Genomic DNA, 23233 nt, shown 5'->3' on the forward strand with positions numbered 1-23233 from the left:
AGCCAGTGAGGGCCTCAGTGAGAGGTGACATCTAACCTAAGAACCGAAGGACGGGAGGGGGTGAGCCATGAGGACACTGGGGAGGAGTCCTCCAGGCAGCGAGAACAGCAGGTGCAAAGGCCCTGAGGCAGGAGCTTGCATGCAGTGTTTGTGACACAACGAGGTATCCAGTGTGGCTGGAACAGAGTGAGTGAGCCAGAGGAGGGTGGGGGGGGTGAGTCCTGAGAATTAACTGGGGTCTGACTGTGTGGGGTCTTGCAGGCTGTTGTATGACTTTGGCTGTTACTCTGAGTAGGTGGGAGTCGGGAGGGTTTTGAGAAGAGGAGGGACAGGATCTGACTTTGATACTTAAAGGATCACCCAGGCTGCGGGGTGGGGAGGTGTAGAGGGGCAAGGACAGAAGCTGGGAGACCAGTGAGCAGGCTTTTGTGATAATCCAGGTGAACTTTGCTGGTGCAGATAGCATCCTGTTTAGTCCTTGCAGTAGCCCTGAGGCAGATGCTTTAAAGGATGCAAACACTGAGGCCCAAGGAGCCCTGTGAACCCTGGGAGTCTGACTCTAGGCCCCATTCCCCCAGGCTGCCCTGCTTTCTCTGCATCTCCTCTTTTATCTCTGAGTGCCCTGTCCATCCACTCGCAGGGCTCAGAATCTGGGCGGGTCCCTCTACCAGCCCCGGGGGGGAGGCAGAGCCAACAACTCAGCATTGTAGGGTACTGGTACCCAGAGCTGATGCCCCCCAGAAATCAAGCCAGCAGAAGCACTTGCTCTGTGCTGTTTGCTCCTCCACCTGTGTGCCCAGGCCCGCGCTGCCTCCACCTTGCAGCCCTGAGCCTCTTAAACATTTTCCCAGGCCAGAAGGGAAGCCACAGCTGTGGCGGGTTGGCAGAGAGCAGCCGTGGTGCGCCCTCTGCTGGCTGATGCTGCAGACAGATGCCCGCCTGGTGGGAGAACCCCTCTCACTTGGTTTCTGGAACTGAACACCCAGCCCTCACTTTCTTCTTCTCAAATGAGGGCACCGGGGCCCAGTGTGTTAATTCAGCAGTCACCAGGATATGCGGGCTCTGAGCTGGGTGCTGGGTTGGATGGTTCAGTGGGCTTGGTGGGTGGGCCCAGGTAAGAGGGCCACCCGGCACATTAGGACAGAAATGAGCCCTGACCTGGGAGGTGCAGGACAGGCCTGGAGTGAACATGATCTCATGTCCAGCCCCAGAGAGACCCGTGCAGGACCTCGTGCCTGGTAGAGCCGCAGCCTGGTGTGTCAACTAGAGTTGAATCGCAGCATCTTTTTTTTTTTAATTAATTAATTAATTTATTTATTGGCTGTGTTGGGTCTTCGTTGCTGTACACGGGCTTTCTCTAGTTGCAGCAAGCGGGGGCTACTCTTTGTTGTGGTGCGCAGGCTTCTCATTGCTGTGGACTCTCTTGTTGAGCAGCACGAGCTCTAGGCACATGAGCTTTCAGTAGTTGCGGCACATGGGCTCAATAGTTGTGGCTCGGGGCTCTAAAGCGCAGGCTCAATAGTTGTGGCACACGGGCTTAGTTGCTCCACGGCATGTGGTATCTTCCTGGGGCAGGGCTCAAACCCGAGTCCCCTGCATTGGCAGGCAGATTCTTAACCACTGTGCCACCTAGGAAGCCGGATCACAGCATCTTGAAGTGAAACTTGGGGCAGGGGTGACACCTGTGACTCCTCCACCCTATCTTCCTCTTGCAGAAGGAGGAACGGACCATGTTGGAGGACATCTGGGTGACTCTGTCAGAGCTGGACAATGTCACCTTCTCCTTCAAGCAGCTTGACGAGAACTACGTGGCCAGTGAGTGATTTCTCCTATCCTCACTGTGAGAGTCAGTGTTCTGGGGTGGAAAGGACTGCTCTGGGGTCACCCTGCCACTCCCCCTGCCACCAGGCCAGCTGCCTAAAGTTGACCCAGGACCCAGTGCTTTCAAACCTCATGTTCCCAACGTACAGGGAAGGAGAGGGTCTCTTTTTGTATAAACCCAACTGTCTCCAATAACACTTAAGAGGGAAAAACAGCCAGTACCCAGTTCTTAGTAAAACTCCTAGAGATATCCTTCTTTGGAATGAAGATGTGTTAAGATTTTCTAAGAACTTACACCATAATTTTCTTCTTTCTTTCTCCCTCCCTCCCACCCATCTTTCCCCTTGCCCACCCACTCATCCACTCATTCATCTACTCATCCATCCACCCATCCGTTTATCCATCCACCCACCTACCCATCTATCCATCCATCCACCCATCCACCCATCCCTCTACCCATTCAACCCATCCATCCACCACCCATCATCCATCCATGCACCATTTCCTCCATCCATCATCCATCCACCCACACACTTATCCATCTATCCACAGACCCATAATGATGAGCACACAGTATGTGTCAGGCTCAGTTTTATGGTCTGGGGCCCCAGTGGAGAGAAATACGGCCATGGTTTCTATCTTCCTGGAGCTCCCAGTGTAGCCCAGTGGGTCTGAGCCCTGGCTGCACTGGGATCACCCAGGGAGCTTTACACCTACTGATGCCCCAGTCCCAGTCCCAGTCCCAGCCCTGGTGATTTGGATTCAGTCTGTGGGGTGGATTGTGGGCATTTGGGATTCTAGATAAGCTTTCCAGGTGACTTTGATGTACAGCCAGGACCGAGAACCACTGGGCTCAGTTCTAGAGCCGTGGTTCTCTGAGTGTGAGCCCTGGACCAGCAGCACCTGGAAGCTTGTTAGCCTAATTCTCAGGCCCCATCCCAGACCTGCTGAATCTGAAACTGGAAGTAGAGCCCAGAAATCTGTGTGTTAACAAGCCATCCTGGTGATTTTGAAGCATGCTAGTTTGAGAACCCCTGCTCTTTTCTTGTTGTTGTTGTTTTTAAAATTATCACCTCCCTAAGGAGTCTGTTTAGACAATTTTTTCCTAATCGCCACACCCCTATGAAAATTTAATATCATGAATATACTATATATCTGTCTATGTACTATGTGTATATATGTGCTTTATATATAAAAAACATAAGAAGGTCATTTTTCATTTGTTTGTTTTAGTCTTTGCCCTCAAAACCAGTTTTTACCTCCTTGGAGGTGGTATCACTCTGTTGAGAATGTGTAGACTAGAGTCTAGAAGGACAATGGGTTTCGTTTTGGGTATCAGTTGGAATTGGTTGGCAGTGGCTGCCTGTCTGTAGGCCAGCTTGGGCTCAGGCAGAATTATTGATTGATTAGTGATGTCTGCTATGGGTGCAGGATGGGGTGTTAATACCACCCCTGCCATAGCTCTTTGCTATGGGTGTAAATAAGGTGCAGGTGCTGTTTGAGGGCAGTTTTTGCCAGGTAGAGACCCTGGCTACCAGGTGAGGGGTAGAAGGAGCATTGGTGAGGCTCTGAAGACAAACACGGACAACTCCACAGCTGGGCAGAATCAATGTCAGGCCTAAGAATTAGGCAGTGGAAACTGGGACCTGTTGAGAGAGGTGCAAAGGGAGGTCAGAGACTGCTCTTCTGAGTAGGAGGGGATGGGGCTGTCTGAAGTGCCCCAAAATGGTGGGAGGCCAGGGACGTCTGAAGCCATGGCTCTGGGGTGGGCAGACAAGGGAGGTCCCAGGACATCACAGTGGCGGTCTGAAGGAGGGTCTGAAGCTGCCCTCGTGAAGGTGGGGCAGGGCCCCTCCAGCCTTGATGGTGAGCCCCCCACCCCACCATATCCCCCCACAGACACCAATGTTTTCTACCACATCGAGGGGAGCCGGCAGGCACTGAAGGTTATCTTCTACCTGGACAGCTACCACTTCTCTAAGCTGCCCTCCCGCCTGGAGAGCGGGGCCAGCCTGAGGCTACACACCGTGCTCTTCACGAAAGGTGAGCGGCAGGGATGGGCTGAGTGGGGCCCATGGGGGATGGCTGGGCACCCTGGAAGCCAAGCACCTGCCCTCGCTCTTCTTCCTTCACAGCTCTGGAGAATGTGGAGGGGCCGCCTCCTCCAGGCAGCCAGGCTGCGGAAGATTTGCAGCAGGAGATCAATGCCCAGTCCCTGGAGAAGGTTCAGCAGTATTACCGCAAACTCAGGTATCTGCATGGACTGCATGTTGGGGACAGGATTCTGGACTGTCATGGGGAGTGAGCATCAGTGTGTGAGGCACCAGATAGGCCCCCGGCGCAGGGGTGGGCAGCGTGCCCTTTATTGAGCACCTACTGTGCGCCAGCTCGGCTGCGCTACACTTGCTCATCGGGTTCTCACAACAGTTACTGGCGGCCATTCTAACCCACTTTGCAGATGAGGAAAGTGAGGCCCAGAGAGCACACTCAGCTTGCCAAAGTCACACAGCTGGACTGCATCTACTTGGGTTCAAAGCAGGTCCTTCCATCTGGGAGGAGATGTGTTTCATTCTACGTGGGAGTGGGAGCCAGGACAGGGGCCCTGGGATTCTTGAGGCTGTGAGTGAGGGGTGTGGCCCCAGAGCCTTGGCCCTGTTCAGAGGAGACCCCCAGAGAGAAGAGGAGAGTAGGGGTCACATCCACCAGAAGGAAGCTTGGGGCCCAAGGAAGCAGCTCCCGCTACTGCCACCCCCACCCCGGTCCCTTCCTGCTTCTGTCTCACCTTCTCCCTCCGTGAAGAAAGTGGGCTGAGAATTAGGAGACCGGGGTTTCAGGGTATTGTTAGGGCTTTACTGTCTTTGAGCCTGGCTTTACCATTTGGAAATGGGCGAATGATGCTTTCATATGTCTGTTCAGGGAAAACATCCACCTGTGTTATTACAACTGCCATCTCTTTGGATCGTTTGATGCCATCAGTCTGTCCCATGCTGTTTGCTGAATATTTAAAACATTGCCTCCGTGATCATTCATTCATCCCTTCCTTCATTCAGCGCCTGTCCGTCGAGGCCTTCTGTAGGCCAGGCTCTGTCCTGGGTCCTCTCTTAGGAGTCGGTAGTGACCAAACAAAGCTTGTTTTTCATGGAGCATAGATTCTAGAGCAGCCGTGGTCTGGCCCGCCCCTCCTGTTTTGTCAGTAAAGTTTTATTAGCACACAGCCGCGTTCATCCATGTATATATTGTCTATGGCTGCTTTTGTGCTGCAACAGCAGAGCTGAGTAGCATCTCGATAGACTGACTGGTCTATACAGCCTAAAATAGTAACCATTTGGCCCTTTGCAGAGAAAGTTGGCTGAGTGCTGCTCTAGAAGGGAGATGGGCGATAACCCAGTAAATAGCACGGTGATGTGTCAAGTGAGGAGGGTGCTCAGAGGGGGACGGGAGAGAGTGGGGGGTCCGGTGCTGATTCTGACAGGCAGCTGGGGGGAGGTGGTGTTTGAGGAGTGCCCAGGAGGCCCCTTCCTGCCTCCCTCAGGGCTGTTGGGTGAACAGGTGACTGTGGGCATGGAGAGCTGTGCCAGCCGCTCTCGGTAATTTGTTTCCTCCAGTTGTTGGAGGCCAAAGAGGCTGCAGTGGGGCAGGGGCCAGGAGGACGGTGGGCAGTGGGGCAGGGGCCAGGAGGACGGTGGGCGGTGGGGCAGGGGCCAGGAGGACGGTGGGCGGTGGGGCAGGGGCCAGGAGGACGGTGGGCGGTGGGGCAGGGGCCAGGAGGACGGTGGGCGGTGGGGCAGGGGCCAGGAGGACGGTGGGCAGTGGGGCAGGGGCCAGGAGGACGGTGGGCGGTGGGGCAGGGGCCAGGAGGACGGTGGGCGGTGGGGCAGGGGCCAGGAGGACGGTGGGCGGTGGGGCAGGGGCCAGGAGGACGGTGGGCGGTGGGGCAGGGGCCAGGAGGACGGTGGGCGGTGGGCCAGGGGCCAGGAGGACGGTGGGCGTGGCGGCCCCACTCTCACCCCCATCCCTCTCTCCCAGGGCGTTTTACCTGGAACGGTCTAACCTGCCCACGGACGCCAGCACCACGGCAGTGAAGATAGACCAGGTATGTCCTCCTCCTCCTCACCTACCGTGGAGCTTGGGCAGGGCTGGGGGTTCATGGGGTCAGACAGGGCCCAGGGTCACACCCCAGCCAGCACCCTGGTTGAGATGCCCCGGAGACCTCTGCAGTCCCTCCTCCAGGAAGTCTTCTGGGATAACTCCCCCCACATTCTAGAAGTCCCAACATCTTCCCCACCTGCTTTGAAATTCCTTAAATGATGTGTTCTTGCTGACAGCCACTCACCTGTGCCTCCTGCATCTCTCTTGCTCATCGCAGCATCTCTCTGACGCTGGAGCCCCACACCGGATGTGGCCATACAGTGTTCTTTTTGTTTCCAATTTGTTGCCAGCACTTAAAAGTCAAAAGATTTCCCATAAAACGAAGCTTCTAACTTCTCTTGAGCAGTGCAAAGATCTGGCTGTCAGGCCACATTCCTGGCCTTCCAGGGGCTGGGCCCGCCCGGCACGCTGCAGGCCTTTCCCCTCCTCCCAGGCTCCATCAGGCCTCGATCGTGACAGTGGTTTTGGGGCTTCTAGCCTTGGACTGTGAAGCCGGGGGTTCTGAGAGAAGGGGTGGGCATGGCCCTTTGGGAGTTTGTAGCCTGGCTGGCAGAGTCTTAAAGAAGACACAGGAAGCACTAGCCAGTGTTCTGTGCCCGCACAGGTGACGCAGGAAAGGGGAGGGGGTGCAGAGCAGGAGGGAAGGCTGTTCTTGGGAAGGTGCTGCTGTTCGGAGAGGACAGGAGGGGGCATTTGCTAGGCTTGGTTGCGGGCACACCTGGGCAGGTGAAGAGAATTAGATGGGAGGGTGAGTGCCAAATGCCAGCTTGTGGGGCAGCCACAGGGGTCATGGAAGGTTCCTGGGGCCGTCACCCTCGTGAGGAGGTGAGCCGGGAGGACCGCTGCTGTAACGGAGCTGAATGGGAGGGGGGGACGGCCGAGGGGGGCCACCTCTGACCGTCCAGGCATGTGTGCCTCGCAGCTGATCCGGCCCATCAATGCCCTGGACGAGCTCTGCCGCCTCATGAAGTCCTTCGTCCACCCCAAGCCTGGTGCCGCTGGGACCTTGGGCGCCGGCCTCATCCCCATCTCCTCCGAGCTCTGCTACCGCCTGGGGGCCTGCCAGATCGCCATGTGCCGCACAGGCATGCAGAGGTGCGCCGGGCCCCGAGGAGGGGCCTGGGCGGGCCTCTGGGCGGCTTGGGGTTCAGGATGGGAGGCTGGAGGTCGTGTTTGAATCCTGGTTCTGCCGCTGCCTGTTGTGCCCAGACAGGGCCGTGCCCGCCCCCACCTCAGTTTGTCTGCTGTGAGATGGGACCTTGGGAGGAGGTGGTCCTGGGAGGGCTGTGAACTGCCCGGTTCTCTCACTCTGGTTGGTGTGACTGAGCGTCTGCGCAGCCTGGTTCTGCTGGAACGTCTGTTCAGCATGAATGGGGACGATCACGCCTCTTGGCGGGGGCAGAACTGGACTCTCTGCCGCTTCTGTCCTTTGTCCCTGCTGCTCTGATTGGGGTCTTGGAGGCCGTGGGGGAGGCAGGAAGTCGCCCCCGTCTCACCTGCCACCCCCCGCAGGAGCACCCTGAGCCTCTCCCTGGAGCAGGCGGCCATCCTGGCGCGGAGCCACGGGCTGCTGCCCAAGTGCATCATGCAGGCCACGGACATCATGCGGAAGCAGGTGAGGGGACCCGTCGCCAGGGCCCTGCCAGGCTGTGTGCGGGGCGCCCAGGCCTGGGCACGGTGGGCAGAGGGCAAGGTGGACTCACGGCCCAGGCGGATGAGGAGCCGTCTGGGGACTGGGCTGATGATGGTCTCCCTGTCTGGGGGGCCTCCCGTGACCCTCCTGCGCCCAGATGCTTCCTCAAGTGCCCTGGACTCCTTGCAGAGGCTGCCCGGGGCCTCACTGTTCTTTCTTCCCAGGGCCCCAGGGTGGAGATTCTGGCCAAAAACCTCCGAGTTAAGGACCAGATGCCCCAGGGTGCACCGCGGTGAGTGGCTGTCCCTCCCCTTCTCCTTCCCTCCCCCCCCTTCCGTGAAGGCCAGGACCTGGGCTGGGCCTCACCCCAGACAGACCCCCTCGTGTTCAGATGGGGCTTCCCCTCTCATTTACAGGGACCCCACTTTGGGAAACGACAAATACGACTCAGTCTGTTATCTCCCAGAGCTTCTTCTTTGGCTGGGAAAGTGAGGCAGGGACCCCAAAATGAGCCATGGGTCAGCGATTTGTGTGCCCCCCACCCGCTCAGCCACCGCTCTTCTCTGCCACCCTGCTGCCCCCAGAGCCCTGAGCCCACCTGCTTCTTCCTGTCCTCGTGGCCCATTGGCTCCACGTTGATGTCAGACCTTCTCGTGGTACCATGTATGGCCCTCTTTCCCAGGAGTAACTCATTTTAGAGCATCTTCTCTCTCTGTCCACACTGCCCTGCTTTGCTGTTGACATCAGCCCATGATTTTTAAATAACTTTTCATTTTGAAATAGTTTGACTCACAAGAAGTTGCAAACACAGTACACAGAGTTTCCATGTGGTCCTTCACTCAGATCCCCCTAAAGATAATGTTTCAGGTAACCACAGGACATTGTCAAGACCAGGAAACGGTGCTGCAGCAACACAAGAACTGATACAGATCTCATGTAGATTTCACTAGTTTCTGCATGCCCTCTCTTAGCCCTCATTACTTTTTTTTTTGGCCATGTAGTGTGGCTTGTGGGATTTTAGTTCCCCAACCTGAAATTAAAGTTGGGCCCTTGGCAGTGAAAGCACAGAGTCCTAACCACTGAACCGCCAGGGAATTCCCCTCATTACTTTAATTTTTTTATTTTTATTTTTTGGCCTCGCCATGTGGCATGTGGGATCTTAGTTCCCCAACTGAACCCATGCCCCCTGCCATGGAAGTATGGATGCAACCACCAGACCACCAGGGAAGTCTCTCCCCTCATTACTTTTAAATACTTTTGTTGCTCCAGGCACCATTCTAGTCCCTTTACCTATATTAACTTATTTGTTCCAAACAACAACTCTGAGCAAGGTACTGTTATCATTATCTGGGCCTCTGATGGGGACATTGAGGCCCAGAGAGGTTAAGTATCTTGTTTAAGGTCACACAGCTAGCACACAGAATCACAGAGTTGCGTTTCTGAACCCAAGCAATCTAGGCCCAAAGGCCACGCTCCTGACCCCTGGGCCGCCTGGCTTCCCTGTCTTGTCCATGTCACTGCCACAGCCTCCTGTCTGGTCCCCCTGCCATCCTTCTCCACAGGGCAGATCTGCTCTCTCTCCTGATTGAAACTCATTAGTGGCTCCTCCTTACTCGAGGGTGGAGCTCAGAATCCTCCCACTGCAGAAAGAAAAGCAAGGCAGCTCCCCGTGTGCTGCAGGGAAAGGCCCCCAAGATACATTAATTAAAAGACTCCAGCAGCAGCGTGCTGGGTCTACTTTACCACCGTTAGTGTGGAAAAATGCACATATACCCACACATGTAATCACACACCCACACATGTATCTTAACACACAAACGCGCACGTGTATGTGTCTGTTTCTGTAAACCCCTTGCCAGTCTAGAGGGAGCAAGACTTCTGTGGGGCGGGGACTGGACCACTAGGGGAAAGTGTGGGTAGCATTAATAATTTTTCACTCTGCGTCTTTTTACACCTGTTGAGTTTTGTTTTCTGGGCATGGATTACACGTTCACATAAATCACGTGTTGCAGTAATAATAATAGGCCTTGGCCTGCAGGGCCACTCCTCACCCTCTTCACCTCCATCCACTAGGCTCTACCGCCTCTGCCAGCCGCCGGTGGATGGAGACCTCTAGACACCAAGGTGCCTGGTGCTCAGCTGCAGCCTCTGGAACCGGGATTTGGGAGGACGCAGGGGGCCTTGCGGACTTCTCCAGAGCTGGCCCGAGGCCTCCTCTCCCGCCTGCTTCAAGATCTGTCCAGCCTCTTCCATCGTCTCCTGGGAGGATAAGCAGTGCCCCCACTCTTGGATGAGCTGGCAGATGGGCCCTGGGCTGGCATGTTCACCACACGTGTGCCAGAAGCCCGAGGGGTGCTGGGGACCCACAGAACTGATGGGTGCAGCCAGGGCCTGGGCTTCTGCCCGCAGGACACACGGGAGAAGTCGGGGTGCTGCAGCTGGAGGCCTGCGGCCCCAGCTCCCTCGGGATGGTTCAACCTGCACTTTGGAAACCTCTGGTTTCCTTCTATGTCCACATTCCAGGCGACCACATGTGTCTCCTCCCCCCGCCTTAGCTTCCAGATTCCCCCCCCCCCCACCCTGTACTAACCTGCCCGATGGACTTGGAAAAGCCGGGCCTCTGCCAGGAATGACAGAGGGACAGGGCACAACACCTGTTTCCAAGAGGACGGTCGAAAGCCAGCCCGGCTTCAGCCATCAGCGCCATTGGCACTGGAGCCATTGGCCCTGGGCACCAGATTTGCTCTGACTTTATTTATATGGCGTGAACGCTCTGTGACTTATTTGGGGATTTTTATGTTGTCGTTGGTGTTGTTGAGATTTTTTTTCTCCCCCAGGTTGTGTGATTATATATTTGACATTTTAAATTTCAAAGAAAACTATATTGTCTAACGGGACCAACATAAGGTAGTATTGACAACTTTTCCAGATTCTACTAAAAAAAAAAAAAAAAGAAAAAAAGAAAAACTAAATTATTGAAAATTCAAAAAATGGCAGTATTTCATCTTTTTCAGTTTTAGGGTCTTAAGATACCGCTTACAGGTATCACCTAGGATTCCTTTTCTCACCCACCCACCCTCGGTTCTCCAGTGGTTGGTCTATATTAGGGTGAATTACTTTCTTCTTGAACGACCAGCTGTATTAGGGTGAATTACTTTGTTCTTGAACGGCCAATTTGCGAGGTGGCTGGGGCAGGCCTGGGTGCTGGAGGGGCTTGAACCATCCACTGGAGAGGCAGTCCCATAGCAGTATCTGTCCCCTGCGGGTAGAAGGGCCGCTGGGAAACACTGAGTGGTAGCTTCTGTAATTTATTTTTTGATGTTAACTCAGAGCAGGGCATTTGGGACTTCTCAGCCAGCCAGAGAGATGGGAAGCTACCCTACCCACCTGGGCACAGGGACCCACACAGGACCTCCTCATCCTCTCCTCCCCCCCACCCCCCACCTCAGTAGTTTGTCCCTTCCAGCTCGCTAGCAGGGAAATGTCACAGCTGGGACAGAAGGGAGGAGTCCTTCCAGCCTTGGCTGATGGGTGAGATCAGATGTAGGTTTCCTGCCGGCCTAGAGGCTTGAAGCCCCATCACCATGTTGGCCCCCTGCACCCCCAGGGGCCTCCTTCCCTCTCTGGCCACCCTGTAGCAGATTGCAAGAGGTGGGCTTGTTGCTGGACAGAGGTGGTGCTGGTACAAACTAGGACCCCGCGGCAGAAACAGAGAGGGGTCCCTGAGGGCAAGGGCCTCGTGCACTGGTTTACTTTCAAATGTACAGATCTCATTCAATTCATGATAGGTTTTTTTAATTATTATTAAAAGTCGGTTTATAATACAAAGATCCTGATCTGTGGTGGGTTCCTTTGGGGCCGACCCTGGTGGCGTGGGGATGACTAGGCTGTGCAGCGTCGCAGGCGGAGTGAGAAACGGCTTTGAAGACCCCAATGGAGGACGGTTCTCATCGATACCATCAGGGTCCTAGAGGCAGCGATCCCTGCTCAGTGAGTTACCACTCTGAACCTCAGTTTCCTCCTCTAAAATGAGGGTAGTATATATGTAATCCCTGCAGGGGAGTGGTGAGGACTACCCGAGATTGTGCGGCGGGTCTGCACCTCAAGTATGCCAGGGAAATTACCGTCTTTATATTGTATTTCACCTTTATTTTGAATTCTCAGTACCCATTTCACTGTGATGGTGGGAAAATGTGATTATTCTTCCAGGCGTTTCCTTGCCTTCTCCTGGTATCACTACCAGGACTCCCTTTCTCACATGTGCCCGCGGATCAGGGTGGTCTCAGGGATGAGCCATCCTCCGCCCCAACCTGCAAGTCCCCATTCCATCTGGAATTCGTGGATGTGGAGTTCCAGGTGCTCAACATGTGATTGGGCTGGTTCCCGGCCAATCAGAATGTACGCTGGCCGCAAACGGACCAATCGGAACAGACGCCAGTGCAAACACGGTGCCCGCCCACCAGGACCTGTGGTCTGGGTTCCAGGCTGTGAGCCGGACCATCTTTATGGAGCTGCGGGAGTCCGTCTGCCCAGGCTGAGAACTCTCATTCCCTGGGCAGAATTGGCCTGTAGACCTGTTTTGCCAGGCCTGCCCTATGCCTGTCTTTCTCTCGCTATCTCCCTCCCTTCTTCCCTCCCCTCTCCTCCATCCCGCCCTCTTCCCTCCTTCCTCTCTTTTCCTCCTTTCCCACACTTTGGAAAACACTGACCTCTGAAAGGCTTCTTTGGGGTGCCTTCCTCTTGAAGGATCCCCACTATCATGGCCACGCTTGGGACTCCCCTGAGTCCTGATATTTTGGACCAGAGCCCCTTCTCTTTTAATCTCTTTTCTTCCAAACTGCCTGTCTGGAGCTCATTCTCTCCAGGCCCAGACGGGGTCCCTCCCAGAGGGAGAGCCCTGTGTCTTTCAATTACAGGTTTCATAAGACTCAATACTGTAATTGATGAGAGGGAATCCTGGTGGGATTTCAGGCACAGTAATGGACTGATTACTTGGATTATCTGAAGCCAGTGTTTGGATCCAGGGAAAATCACTCTAAAGGGAGGGGCATCACCTCCATCTCTAACAGGGAGGATTTGATGCTTTTCTCCAGGAAGACACTTTCACAGGAAGCAGCAGTGTCTGCCTGTTCTGCACCCCAAGGGCCTGCGACGAGAGAAGTGAATTCTCCTGCAGTGATGAACAGGGGCAGCTTTGGTTTGGAGCTGAGAAGTGGGGTCTCTGCGGCCTTAAGCGGGTCACATTCCTTCTCAGACAACAGAGCTGCATCAGCAAACGGGGTGAAAGCCTGGGGCTGTTTCTTTCTCTGGAAGGCCTTTTTCTCAGCACGAAACGGAGCATGAAGGGCTGCTTACAGCAAGAGGGTGTTTTCTAAGAGACAAGAGGTCTCAAACAGGCCGCCAGCGGGCTGAAACTTGGAAATTGCTGTGGCTTTTGTTTTTGTTTTCCTGATGTGGTGTTTTTACAATTTTGAATTAGACACTCATACTTAAGAACCAGCAGCTTTCACTTGCAAATTCTGATTTGGGGTTTGTCTTGACAATTCAGAGTCTGTGGTCTCAGTGGCCCTTGTGGGACCACGTGTCCTGCCTGGTCACGTGTCCACTGGAGCTGAGGAGCGGCCACTGCCTTTGGGCAGCGTGCCAGCTTTCCGTCCCCCCCCCCCAGCCCAGTACCTGACCTGCTCAGCTCCAGGATGGCCCTTCCCAGGCAAGCTTGGCCAGCGCTGGCCTCTTAACCGTTCAGATCTTCCAGTCTGGAGTTGCCACAGCGATGTTGGCTGAGGAAGGAGCTGGTGACCAGGAGTTGCCGTGCTGACCAGCAGAGCATCGCGTGGTGGGTGAATCCCCACAGCTGATGAGTCTCTCGAACCCCCAGTTCTCTGCTCCCTCTGAGCCTCAGAGCCGACTCAGATAAGGTCCTTTGGTGTAGGTTGTGTTAGGGGTCACTCAGGAAGCCAAAGGTGGGATGGAGTGTGTTGGCCACTTTGTGATTTTTATCTAAATCTGTTTATATTTACCCCCTGAGAGCAGGAGTCACATCCATCCTGTCTGCTGTGTCCCAGTGTCTGGCCCTGTGTTGGGCGTCAGTGAACCACGGCTAAATAAAAGAAAAAAGGCTCATAATATCAGAGCCAAGAACCTACACCCCAACTGTGTGCAGCCAAGGCACATGCCTCTAACCACATGCTCTGCACCTGGCTTTGTTCTCAGACCAGGCTGGGTTGTTGACTAGGAGGGTCTGGATTGAGACCTTTGAAGTCAGATACCCTCACCTGCCCCCTGGACCTGGCAGGCTGAGATAGGACGTCACCTTCTCTCTCAGAGCCTCAGTTTCCTTCTCTGAGAAATGGAAACGTTTACGCCAAGTTTAACTCCCAGGGGATAAATGCTGTGCCCTATCTGTCCAGCAGATGGCGCGAGGGACCATGTAGTGCCCAGAGCTTGCGGTTACTGGTTTGAGTCCAGCCACATCCTGCCTACCTGACTTCCAGTCCAAACTCTTGTTCCTGGGTGCCCACATTTGGGGCGCAGGCAGCCTGGAGGCAGGGGCTGAGACATCTGGATGATGGGTACTGGCCCCGGCCCTTCTGGGCCAGGCTTGGCCTAACTTGGTATGGGTTTTTTCTCTATTAAACATTTTTTTCTTTATTTCTCTTTCTTATTCTTATCTTCCGCCTCCATTTTCTTTCCTTCCTAGCTTTTCAGTTTTTTTCCTTTGTCCTATAACATTCATCTGTGAGCTGCACTCTATTTTTATATTTTCTTGTGTGCTTTTCCTTCTCTCCCTGCTTTCTTCCCTTGCAACTGGATGTATGAGGAGGATGTGAAAAACCCTTGTAAACTGCAAAGTGAGGTGCTCGTGAGAGCTGTGACCAGGAACCCGCAGTTACACCCATCCTTGTCCGGGAGCCCTGACCTGTGTGGAATCATTGACCACCAGGTGGCGCTTTGGGCCAGGCTGTCCTGGCTGAGCCTCTGAGCAACTGCAGGGGCTTCCGTTTTAAGTCTCCAGGGTTTCGAGGCTTTGAGGGGAGGTGTATCAGAAAGCCTAGCCAAAAGCTGCCCCTCTCTGCCCATCCCTGGAGGGTTGGGAGGAGGAGAGGACAGGGCCCAAGTTAGAGTCCCCTGATGTGCTGTGTGACCTTGGGCAGGGCCCTGTCCTCCTCTGTGCCTCAGTTCTCCCACCTGTGATGGGAGGACATAAACTCAATTCCTCAAAAAGGACTTCTGGTCTTCTAGCCAGCCTCTCGTAGACGTCTCTGAAGGACCAATAGCAACATTCAGAATCTCTCACGTGTGTTGATCGCCTAGTACCTATTGGGCACTTTGCTTAAAGTCATCATCTCATAGAATACACGTACCAGCCCTTAGAGGTAGGTATTACTAAGGCCTGATTTTGCAGAGGAGGAAATGGGCTCTGATAGTTAAGTGAGTTACCCATGGTCACACAGCTCAGAAATACTGGTGATTCCAGGGTGGTGGTAGCAATATTACATTTAGTAAGTGGGAAACACAGTGGTCACTGGATTTTGTGGACTCTCTGCCCAAGTGCATCATGGGAGAATCTGGCTTTGCTCCTAGAACCTGGCAGAAATGGGGGCAGGGGAACGGAAGAGTTGAAGAGGTTGCCTGACTAACAAAAGGATGGCTGTGGTGGGAAAGCAGAAGGTGCTCTGCTGCCTTCTTGTCGTGGTGCTGCCCCAGGGTCTTTGCACGAGTTATTCCTCCAGATGGCCTCATGCTTTGCTCCCTCATTCAGGACTGCTCAAATGTCACCACACCCTCCATTCTTTCCTATTACCCTTTCTCCCCTCACCCTTTTTATTTTTCTCACCTGGCAGAAATCTGTCATGTGTTTATTTGGTCATTTTCTGTCTCTTGTGCTTCAAGAGCAGGGATTCTTGTCTGTCTCACTTACTAGTGACCCCAGATCATTGGGAATGTGGTGGGTGTGGTGTGCTCCAAGGACAGAGAACAAGATAAACTCAAAGGGCGAAACCATCACTGGAACAGAGAGTTACCGGACCGTTATCACTGTGTCACACAGTGATACCCTTGCAACATCTCTGAGCCTTCCCAAGCACATGCCTTGCTCCTTTCCCGTCCCGTATAAGGAAAGGTGGTCGTCCCGTTCTTCCTCACTCTGCTCATTGGAAACATGCAGACCCTACCCAATTAGCAGGTGACTCTCAAGTCCCTTTGTTCCCTGGCTATAAAAACAGACAAGCAACCCGTGCTCATCGTCGACTCCCTGGCTACCAGGAAGTCGGTCCGCGGTTCTAGCAGTGTCCCTTCTCTTTAATAAATCCTATCTTCTTTATTATCTTGCTTTATATCCGGAAATTCTTTCCCAATCTGCGCTCGGACCAAGACAGTGGGAAGGGCCTTTTAATAACAGAGCAGCCTCCTGAGTCCCTGACAGTCTCCCCTCTGGATACAAAGGCTAAAGCTCCCAGAGAGGGGCTAGTAACTTCAGCACTGAGGGCTGTGCTGGCTCTGGGCTGCCCCCACCGTGTGTCCCAAATGCTGAGCCTGTTGCCAAGGTGGAGGGAGAGGAAACCCACTTGAGGCCTGGCAGAGTGGGAAGGACCACAGACACTACAGCAGCTGTGCCTTGAACATCTCCTGTGTGCCTGCTGCCGTTCTGGACATGTTAGCACAGTGCCCAGTCAGTACTTGTCACAGGTGCTCAAGCACTACGTGTTGGCTTTTGTGAAACGAATCAGTGAATGAGTGGTCGAGGCCAGGAGGACAGATCAGCCTCCCAGACAAGGATTCTGATCACTAAACCTCACCCGTCCTCATGGGGACTGTGAGAAAAGACAATTATTAGTCCCATTTTACAGATGAGAAAACAGAGACCAAGAGTGTAAGTGACCTCCTTGAGGTCATATAGCCTTGGGGTTTGAACCGAGAGTGACTGATGCCAAAGCCCCAGCTGTTTCAGCACCACCAAGGCCTCCTGGGCCAGCCAAACAGCCAGCAGGGGCGCTGACCATTCCAGCCTGACCCCCACCCCTTGCCTTCTGCCTCACTGGGCTGGCTGTCAGCCGCCAGGGCCTTCTTTCTGTTCCTCAAGTTCTCTGGTCTCGTTCCTTGTTCCCATTGCAGGAGCTTTGCACTTGCTGTTTTCTCTGCCTGGAGCCCTCTTCTTTTCTGACTCTTCCATGGCTGCCTCCTTCCTGCTATTCAGGTCTCAGTTGGAAACAACTCTTCCAAGAAGCCTTCCTGGTTGAGTAAAAATAGCATCACTTATTGACTGCCTAACACAGCACACTGTTTCTTTCCTTCTACCATGGCACGGATCCCAGTCTTTATTTAGTTTACTTTTGTATTTTTAAACTCATGTATTGTCTGTCTACTCCAACCAGTAGGCAGGGGCCCTGCCTGCCTTGCTCACAGCCGTATCCTAGCACAGTGGCTGGTGCATAGGAGGTACTCAGTCAATCCTTGTTGACTTTGGTGGATTGAATCAGTGAATGAGGGAGGATTTTGATCAATACACACACCGCCCCGCCCTGCACCGCACCCCCCCCCCCCCATGAGAGATGTTGACGCTAGTTTAATCTTCAGGTTTTGTAAAGTCCACAATTGTATCTCTCTACTGGCTGTGGCAATTCAGGCCCTGAACCAGCCTCCCTCGAAGCCTTTCTGCTCTTTCTGTTTCCTTCACTGGTGATTGACAGCTGAGCTGCCACCCTCACTGTGGTCTCAGGTCCCTTGCAGGAAACCAGGATAGAGCTGACTCTTCCCCCAAGAATGTTCTTCCATCAGGCTGGGTCTGAGTCACTGAGTGCTGGGTCTGATTGGCAGGAGGGCACAGCTGCTGATGCAAAGCCACCATGGGCTGAGGACACCCACTGTGTCCAGAACGTGTCCTCACCCAGCGCTCTGGCACACGAGAGGTTTGCAGAAACCCATACAGGCCTGCTTCATTTTGTTGAGCTTCGCTTTATTACACTTCGCAGATATTGCATGTCTTACAAATGGAAGGTTCATGGCAGCCCTGCATTGCCAGATGATAGTTAGCATTTTTTAGCAATAGAGTATTTTTAAATTAAGGCACATGCATTGTTTTTTTAGACACAATGCTATTGCACACTTAATAGACCGCAGTATAGTGTAAATAAAACTTACATATGCTGGGAAACCAGAAATTCACATGACTCCCATTATCGCGATGGTCTGGAACCTAACCCACAATATCTCCGAGGTCTGCCTGTAGGTGATTCCAGGTCTGGTTTGGTAACTCATTTGGGCTCCCCTGTTATGCTCATCAACATCATTAAAAAATATTTATTGAGGGCCTGCTGAGTGCCAGGCCCTGTTCTAGGCCCATAGTCACATGAGTGAAGGGTTCTTGGAGTTTATTTTCTGTTGGAAGGAGACAGACAAAAAAGCCAGTGGACATGTGGGTGTGTAATGTGTCAAATGGCATAAATGCCAATAAGATACATCAGGCAGGAGGAAGGACAGGGACAGGTGTGGGAGCTATTTTAATAGATGGTCAGGGAAGCCCTCTGCAGGGCAGACCCGTGAATGGAGACATAAGGAGCAGATAGCTGGTTCCAGGCAGAAGAAACAGCAGGTGTGAAGGCCCGGCGGTGGGAATTCTCCTGGTGAGTTGGAGAAGGAGTGAGAAGGCCATGGAGCAGGGAGCCTGCAGAGGGGGATGTAACAGAGCAGGCAAGGACCAAGGCACATAGGTGGCTGGTGGCTTCGGAGTTCATGTCTAGAATCGGGAAAGCACTGGGGGTGGGTTGAGCAAACAACAAGCACTTTTCTCATATGAAAACAGAGCAGTCACAGCTCCCCGCCTCTGAGTGCTTTCAAAAGTAAGCCGAGAGTACTCTCCAGAGCAAAAGTGGTATTATAACATTTTATTTCTATAGTATGTTGTGCTTTTCCTATTGTGTTTTATGAAATGTGTAGCATTATGGTGACATATAATTATATTTCTGTCTATTCTCTGCAGCCACCTCTCTGATGAACTCCAAAGCAGGGGCTTCAGGGCTATTCTGGAGACACTGCAGGTGACTAACGGGGGAGTTGCAGGCACTCAGGCTGGTGGGGGGGTTGGGGGGGGGAGAGAAGTTCTCCTGGAGTCCTGGGGTCACAACTCTGTGGCACCAACAGGCTGATCACGAGGCGGATCTCATCCCTAGAGGTGACGAAAATAATAAATGACACTGTTCTAAACACTTGGTGTGTGTCACTCAAACATCTTCCCAGCAGCTCCCGGGGCCGTTAGCCCATTGTAGGGACCAGCAAAGCCGGACACAGTAACTCAGGTACCTGGATCTCATGCTGCTGAGGCTGCAGCCCACCCCGGGGCCACCTCCCCACTGCCCTCCCTCCTGCAGTCTGTCTGGGGGGCCCCATGCTCAGCCGAGGGGGTGAATCTTGGGGTCTGGGCTGCCTTCACCGGCATGTGACCTATGCAGTTCCACAGGGATCTGTGCTCAGAAGAGCCTGTGACTGGCTTAAGGCTCTGCTGTCACAGTCTTCAAATTCGTAATAATTTTTAATCAAGGGGCTCTACATGTTTATTTTGCGTTGGACCCCACAAATTGTGAAGGGGAGCTTGCATGAGGATACAAGTCAATCATAGGATCCCGCCCCTTTGCTGAGATTGGTGGATGTTAACCCACCTCTGACCAATGAGATGTAAGCACTGTGCTCCGGGGGATTCAGGGAAAGTCTCTTTTCCCTGGAAAGAGAGGGTAGGTGAGGAAGGTTTCTCTTCTCTCTGGGCCCTGTGCCTCCCTGCTTTAGATTTTGGACACTTGAGTACTTCTCTCCACATCTACTGCTACTACCCTGATCCGGATAATCATCTTTTGCATCGAATATTACGGTCTCCTCACTGGTCTCCCTGCTCCCACGCTCACACCGCCCCCCTTCCCCGAACTGCAGCCAGAGGGATCCTGTCAAATCTAAGTCAGGCCATGTCCTCCTCACTCAGACCCTCCAGGGACTTCCCATCTCACTCTGAGTGAAAGCCCAAGACCCCCCATCCCCTACAAGGCCCCACTCCATCCCTGTCCCACCCCCTCCCTGACCTCCTGCCCTGCTTCTCTCCCCCTCACTCTGTTCCAGTCACTCTGGTCTCTCTGAAATCACCAGGCAGCTGTCTCAGGGCCTTTGCACGGGCTGTCCCCTGTGCTGGGAATGCTCTTCCCCGAGAATCCCCTTGGCTTCCTCCCCCACTCCTTCAGGTTTCTGTTCGCCAGTCAGGCAGAGCTGAATGGGGAGCCTGGGCGGGGACCCCCATGACTCAGAGGATCCCCTGTCAGCCGTGGACCTTCTGCTCCAGATTCTCCTCGATGACGGTAAGGAAGTGCTGGGGGTCAGCACCTTCACCAGTGTCATCTCTTGTTACTGAAGCTGAAATCCTCTCACAGGGACAGTGGCTGGGATTTGAGCCCAGGGTTCCAGCGGGGGTGTGGCCCCGGGGCAGGTCCTGGGGTCTAAGGAGGTGCGGGTGGATGGAGGCTCTTCTCCCTGAATCTCTGCGGCAGGGGTCGGCCATTCTGCCTTCCTGCCCAGAAGACCCGAGGGGCTCCAGTGAGGGGCCTGGTCCCACAAGTCAGTCCCCTCCTGGGTGGGCCTTGCCAGCCTCTGCCCAGCATGTGGGGAGGACACTGCCCCATCCTCCCTGCTGTTTGCCGTCCAGCACCTTCCAGGCCAGGTTCCCAGTGCAGAGCTGCCCCAGCATCCCCACCATGGGGTCCATCCCTGCTGCCCTGGGTTCAGCCTCCAGATCTTTCCAGATCCTTTCAACCATGTGACCCTCTCTCCAATCAAAGCCTACCCACCCTCCGTCCCCCTCCCTCTGGCCCTGCTGAGGGACGTGCATCACAGTGCACGGGGCCCATGGGTAACAGGGAACTGCCCCCAGGAAACTATCTGTGCTTCACCAGAGCCCCCTTTGAGCTGGGGTGGGCGACGAATGGGGGCTTTTCAGACACCAGGACAGGGCGGGGGATGGGCTGTTTCAGGGACAGGAACACTGCAGGCCCACAGGCTGGGGGAGGGCCAGCCCTGCGGGGGCCGCGCAGACTCGCCTCTCTCTTTCCTGGCTTTTGGCCCAAACAGCTCTTAGGAAAAGAACACAGGATGACCCTGGCAGGTGGGACTTGTTTTCCTGGTGTGTGGCTGACACTGGAGGACGAGGAGCTACAGGCTGCTGGGGACCAGCCTCAGGAGAGGGGGTGGGGAGCTCAGGTGGGGTGGCAGTGCTGCCCCTCCATCCATCACGCCACTCGCTGTCAGGGAGCTGGCGGGGGTCCTGGCCGCTGTTGCCTGGGGGGCTGTGGGTGGGGCTGCCAAGTCTGTGTCCTGACAGCAGCCAAGCCAGACCAGGGTCCTGGGTGCAGAGCCTCAGCTGTAAAAAGGGGCCGGGACCACCCTGCCTCCCTCACCCATGAAGCCCTCCTCTGTGCCAGCGGGGTCCGACTCAGTGGCAGCGGCCCAGAATGTCAGACCCTGCCTGATGGTGGAGGCCCAGAATGTCTGACCCTGCCTGATGGTGGAGGCCCAGAATGCCTGACCCTGCCTGATGGTGGAGGCCCAGAATGCCTGATCCTGCCTGATGGGCATCAGAGGAAATCTAGCCTCTCTCCTCCCAATAACAGAGGAGTGGGATCGCCGTGCCCATCTGGGACTGGAGAGTTGATGTGATGTGCAGTGTTAATTGAACAGCTACTATGCGCTGGGCTTGGTGTTCACATGTACCTGTCACTTCCTTGATTCCTCCCAAGGAAGGGACACTGTGACCAGCACCCTCCTGTTGTAGAGGTGGAGGTGGTGGAGGAGGTGGGAGGCTGCAGGGTTCACTCGGGGTCACAAGGTTCAGGAGCATCAGAGCCAGGGTTTGGGTGCATGGCGTCTGGTCCCAGGTTCTTGCTCCCTACCCCCCGGGCCTGCCGGCCACTTGTGGAATGAGAGACGCTGCTGCAGAACACAGGGTCCATCACAGAGGGGAGCCTCAGCGTGATTCTCTCCTGGGGCTCCTGGTATATAAAACATGAAGAAACGGCGAAACAGTGTTGTGAAAATCATGGGCTGGCTGAATTGTTGAGGTGGACAAGTGAATACTTTCACAAAGTAAGAACGACATTGATTAAAAACAATCACACCAATTCCAGGTGCACGTAGGCATGAGGATGGGGATGGAGGGACAGTTGAAGATGTAGGTGATTTAGTGTTTGAACTTTGTGGCTGGACTTCCTGGGTTCAAATTCCCAGACAAGTGACTTGACTTTCTGTGCCTCAGCCTCCCCATCTGTAACACAGGCTCACAGCTGCTGTTCCTCACGGGGCTGGTGTGGGGCTTGGCTGTGTGAGTCCCAGTAAAGCCTCTGATCCGCGCCGGGTCACAGGAGCTGCTCAGGAAGCCACGATGGTTATTCGGCCACACATCCCACAGTGTCTCTTTGACTCAAGATGCAGCCTCATTTGGAGGCAACTTAGTCTAAGGTTCACCCCTTTTGTGAAAGTGAAGCCCAGGCCTGGGATAGGCTGGACCCTGGGAACGAATTGCATTCACGTATTTTACAAAGAGGTGTGTTTATCTGCATTTCCCACCTGAATGCTCCAGGGAAACATTCGTGAGGACGCTGCTCCCAAATAACCCCGATTTCATTTGCGGAGCTGTTTAGGCGGAATCAACGAGGTTTACTCAAAAGAGGGGTCCTTTCCAGACCCAGAGGCATGGGGATTAGAGGAGGAAGACTGCTTGGCTGAATGCAAAGTGGGTGAAGGGTTGTGCTGACCACACAGCCCTCTGCCCAGGGGTGTCCCCTCCCCCCAGCCGCCAGGAGCTGCAGGATTCAAGCCTGTGCTGCTCTGACACTAGCGCCCTCTGCGGGCACCCTCAGGGTTAGAGGTGGCAGAGGGTGTAGAACACACAGCCCCTGGGCATCGGCACCCCCCAGCCTGCCCCAGCCCTCAGGTCACCTCCAGGGCCCCAGGGTGACTTCAGCAGGAACCGGAAATGAGGAGTCAGATGGGCCTTGGTTCAGATTCCAGTGCTTCCACGTACAGGCTCTGTGGTCCCGGGTACATGCATGACCATTCTGAGCCTCAGTTTCCTCATGTGTAAAATGGGAATAAATAAAAGCACTTCCCTCCCAGGGCTGTGGTGAGGCTGGAAGGAGTTCTGTTAAGGTACAGAGCGAGTCCCCGCCACCACGCCGTCACTGCTCAGCGGACGTGGGCTGTTGCTATTATTTCCTCCTTTGTAAAATTTGATATTTGTAGTACGTATTATATGCATTATATGTCAAGCACAGGGCCTGCACTGTGTGGAGGGCTCCACAAATGGGGATGGTTCTCGCCTTGGGGGGTGGATCACCCCTCTGAACACCTGATACCCTGTCAGCAGGGCGGGCTTATGCTGCATAACAAACAGCCTCCCGCGCGAGGAGGCCTGACCCATCAGGGCTGATTTCTTGCTCAAACTGCAGGTCCGCAGAGGGGCAGCTGGGAGCCACGCTCAGTTTCCTCCTCGTGACCCAGGGTGAAGGGGCAGCCGCCCTGTCCAGTGTCACCACTGCCTTGGCTGAAAGAAGACGAGCTTGGGGGGCGGAGGCTCACTCTGGCAGTTAAGCGCCCCAGCCTGTG

The 23233-nt window shown here is 54.5% G+C and overlaps 1 protein-coding gene across 1 annotated transcript in view; it reads left to right on the plus strand.

The window, feature by feature from the left end:
* PREX1 (phosphatidylinositol-3,4,5-trisphosphate dependent Rac exchange factor 1) overlaps positions 1-11412 on the plus strand; it is a 193252-nt gene extending 181840 nt beyond the window's left edge. The window contains exons 33-40 of the mRNA XM_057703163.1: positions 1716-1815; positions 3721-3864; positions 3957-4071; positions 5848-5914; positions 6893-7065; positions 7483-7585; positions 7828-7895; positions 9677-11412. Coding sequence (XP_057559146.1) covers positions 1716-1815; positions 3721-3864; positions 3957-4071; positions 5848-5914; positions 6893-7065; positions 7483-7585; positions 7828-7895; positions 9677-9719 — 813 coding nt within the window. The 3' untranslated portion in view covers positions 9720-11412. The remainder of the gene's footprint in view (positions 1-1715; positions 1816-3720; positions 3865-3956; positions 4072-5847; positions 5915-6892; positions 7066-7482; positions 7586-7827; positions 7896-9676) is intronic.
* Positions 11413-23233: the final 11821 nt, after the last annotated feature.

This window comes from Hippopotamus amphibius, chromosome 12 (assembly GCF_030028045.1).
Source record: "Hippopotamus amphibius kiboko isolate mHipAmp2 chromosome 12, mHipAmp2.hap2, whole genome shotgun sequence".
NCBI classification, from domain to species: domain Eukaryota; kingdom Metazoa; phylum Chordata; class Mammalia; order Artiodactyla; family Hippopotamidae; genus Hippopotamus; species Hippopotamus amphibius.